General features: G+C 43.4%; 1 protein-coding gene across 2 annotated transcripts; it reads left to right on the forward strand.

Annotated features, from left to right (window-relative positions):
• The first annotated feature begins 1165 nt into the window (after positions 1-1165).
• On the forward strand, positions 1166-2745 carry LOC123617909 (WAP four-disulfide core domain protein 15A). Of its 2 annotated transcripts, none has more exons than XM_045519236.2 (3): positions 1166-1394; positions 1523-1681; positions 2263-2745. In XM_045519236.2, exons 1-2 carry the CDS (start codon positions 1313-1315, stop codon positions 1678-1680), a joined length of 240 nt encoding a protein of 79 aa, XP_045375192.1. In that variant the 5' UTR covers positions 1166-1312; the 3' UTR covers position 1681; positions 2263-2745. The 2 variants fall into 2 exon arrangements, with proteins under 2 accessions (XP_045375192.1, XP_045375191.1); XM_045519235.2 differs by having other exon boundaries at positions 1208-1394; positions 2259-2733.
• The last annotated feature ends 574 nt before the right edge of the window (positions 2746-3319 follow it).

Here is a 3319-nt window from a genome sequence, read left to right on the forward strand (position 1 = left end):
ACAATTATCAAATTATAATTTATATAATGCTAAAAATTTAAATTTTTCTATATAACAAATTTACCTCAGTAAAAAAAACAATTTTCATATGCAGCTTAACTCTGAATTTTTTAAAACTGTCTTTACTTAGAAGAAAGACCATAGAATATAATTTCTTTCTTAAAAAAAAAGAAGAGAGGAAGGGAAGGAGAGTTATAGGAAGAGATGGAAAGAAGACAGAGCAGAGCAAAAGAAGGAGAGAAGGGAAGGAGGGAAGGAAAGAAGGAGGGAGGGAGAGAGAGAGAAAAGGGCATTTGCAGTGCTATGGAAAACCAACTAAGACCTGTTGTTCTTTTTGTAAAATGCCAAAATTTGCAGCAATTATCGCTAGTAACATTTTTTTGAAAGCGAGAGGAAGGGGAGGGAGGATGGGAGAAAGAGAGGGTGGGGAGGAAAGGAAGGCAGGCGAGGAGTCAGTGGACAGAGTTGCTGCTCCAGGAGCCATGTTTTTTCTCAGCATTTTCTGCCTCCCCCATCTGGTACCAATTCCCCTGTGTGCATCCCTAAATCTGTTTCTCACCATTGCTTAAGATAGATATGTTCTTTGCCACCAAGCAAGTAGAAACAATACACACTTTACAGGAGTGCCAGAAAGAGCCAGAAGGGTTTTTCCATCTGGGTTTCACATTCCCAAATGACCTCAAGGTAGACCTTTCACCTAATTAACAAATAAAATTTATACAAAGTCATGGAAATATAAAGACACGTGTTTTAAAGCAGAAACCACTCATCATACAACTTAAACTTGTGCAGTGCCCAGCGCATGCTCTTATTCTCCATAAATCTAGATGCGATTTTGCTAATAGCTCCTTATCTTGTCTTTGTGCCTGCGTGTGTTTCAAATGTTATTGGATTCAAAGTAAACTCCTCAAATGTGCCCATTTCTCATATCGGTTGGGAGGAGTGGGGTTTAAATGGTCCCGGACACATAGTGAGAAGGCGGAGTTTGCCAGATCTGATAAATGCCCTGGGAAAGACAAACCCCTCCTCTTGCCTCCAAATCCACTGCGTAAAGCAAGAATCATTGGGGGCCAGTCCAGTCTCGACACTCCCTGAAGAAGAGGGAGGACTTGTGGGCTCTCAGAAGTTATGCCCCCGAGGTTATTACAGTGCCTTTTTCTTGGGGTAGGAGGGCTGATATTTCCTGGTCAAATTCAGGGGCTTTTGACCTTGGGCCCTGGGAACTAGAGAGCCCCCTGCTGGCGGTTCCCTGCCAGAGACGATATAAACAGAGACGGAGCCTCAGCGTTCACCCACACACGTTTCTCACATTATGAAGCTGAGCAGCCTCTCTGCGCTCACGATGATCTTCCTCCTGCTCTGCCTCCACACGGCACAGCCTGGATTTCAGAAAGGTGCATGGAGGGCGTGGCGGTCCTCTGTGTGGTTGGGGTTGGGGGTACCCATCCTCCGAGGAGTCCAGGGGACAAGATGGCACTGATGCTCTGGTGCCCCCACCTCACTTCTGGCATTTTTCCCTCAGATGTCAATAAACCTGGATATTGCCCAGAGTTTTTTCTGACCTGCCCTTTCACCCTCTTACCTCTGTGCCGGCGCGATAGAGGTTGCAAGGGCTCCAAGAAGTGTTGTTTCTACAACTGTAGACTTCAGTGTATGGATCCGTGGTCGACTTTGGACTGAGGTGAGAATCCCTGCATCTACCCTGCTCAACTTTGCCCCAGAAACGTTCCCAAAGAGCCAGGCGCCCCCAGAGGGAGTCGAGGGCTGTCAGTGCCCTGAGAAATCATTGCGATAAGAGCTTTTCAATTAAGCTCTGCCCTGAAATTTGCCTCAAGGTGAGTCAAGAGAGAGGCCCAATAGACCTCCTTCCTCAGAAAAATGCAGTTTCTTTCATGTAATGGGCATCTTTGTCCTGTGAAATGATGGGGAGATGTGGATAAGATTATCTCTAAGCGTCTCAGCTATTATTGAATTTCTATCATGGTTACTTTCCGTTGCCACTGTGTTTTCTTATAGCTCGCCGGAAGGGATCACATTCCTCTTCACATTTAAACAGTGAGGAAAGGGATTCTGAGATTATAATTCTTTAGAGTGGGTTGCCTAGAATTTCTGATCCCTGATTCCTTGGAAGCACATCTCAGCGCTCTTGGGAGGCGAGTACCTGGCAGGATTCAGACCACAGTGGTCATGGGACCCAGTGCGTGTTCCCTGCATAGTTTATAGCTCCCCACATCTCTGATTCTCTCTTCTCTTCCCAGGCAGAAACCCCTCCTTAACCAGGCCCGAGAAGACGCTGGGTGGTCCAGGCTCAGACTTGGGTAATTCATCTCCAAGTCTTCCATGTTCTCCTCATTCCCCGAATTTCCTTTCCTCAGGGGTTAAATGCTTCTCAGTATGAAAGCAACACAAAGAAATAAAGTGCTGTCTATTTAAAACTACATGAAAATCTGACCATTCTTCTCTGATATAATTGTTGCCCATTCTAAAAAGGAGTTTCTGAAAGCCTTAATTACCTTGTCTTATTTGGGAAGAATTAAGCAACGAATTTAGTTTAATATGGACATAGAAAATTTAATAAACATTTAATACGGAGATAGAAATTTTTTCTGTAGCCACTATATAATTCTTAATTTTCAGATTGTTTTGGCACAGTATAGATTATTTTCTGCCACTAACTAGAAAGCAAACATTTTATTTCATTTTATTTTATTGAAGTACAGTCAGTTGGAATGTGTCAATTTCTGGTGTACAGCACAGAAAATAAACATTTTAAAAGTAAAAAAAAAACTATATGAAAATCTATAACTACTGGATCTCTCTCCCTCCTCCACCCCCTTTCTCTGTCTTCAGTCTTTTGTGGGAGATTTTAAGGGTTTGTGAAAAAGGATGGAGTCATTGTTTCACATTTAGTTTTGACCAGTTCCTGCACTTTGTTTTTCTGATAGGTTTTTTTAATGTCCCCTGACACTCAGATCCTCTGTTTGTTAGCTTCCAAGGGCATTTTTTGAGTCATAGTTTCTGTGTTTGGATCCGATGAAAGAGGGACATTCTTACCCTGAGGAGGAGGGGCAAATCTTTTTGCTACATTGTCTCTGGTACTACTGCTGGTGGCCTTTCCACGTGTGGGAGGAGTATGATCTAGGACTGGATTTGGGACATCGGGCTGGAAATAGACCAGGACGTGGCCTGAGCTCTAGGCTACTTTAGGGTCTAAAATTTAGGCTGTCATTAACCAGAAAAAGGAAATCCTGTCTCTGGCCCTGCTTAGCAAACCTGAATCTTAGTTTGGGGTTTGAGGCTCTAATCTACCTAATAATGA

This window comes from Camelus bactrianus, chromosome 19 (assembly GCF_048773025.1).
Source record: "Camelus bactrianus isolate YW-2024 breed Bactrian camel chromosome 19, ASM4877302v1, whole genome shotgun sequence".
NCBI lineage: Eukaryota > Metazoa > Chordata > Mammalia > Artiodactyla > Camelidae > Camelus > Camelus bactrianus.

Coding starts and splice junctions, on each gene's coding strand:
- LOC123617909 (XM_045519236.2), top strand. CDS start 1,313: ATGAAGCTGAGCAGCCTCTCTGCGCTCACGATGATCTTCCTCCTGCTC. Junction 1,395..1,522: donor ACAGCCTGGATTTCAGAAAG/GTGCATGGAGGG, acceptor TTTTTCCCTCAG/ATGTCAATAAACCTGGATAT.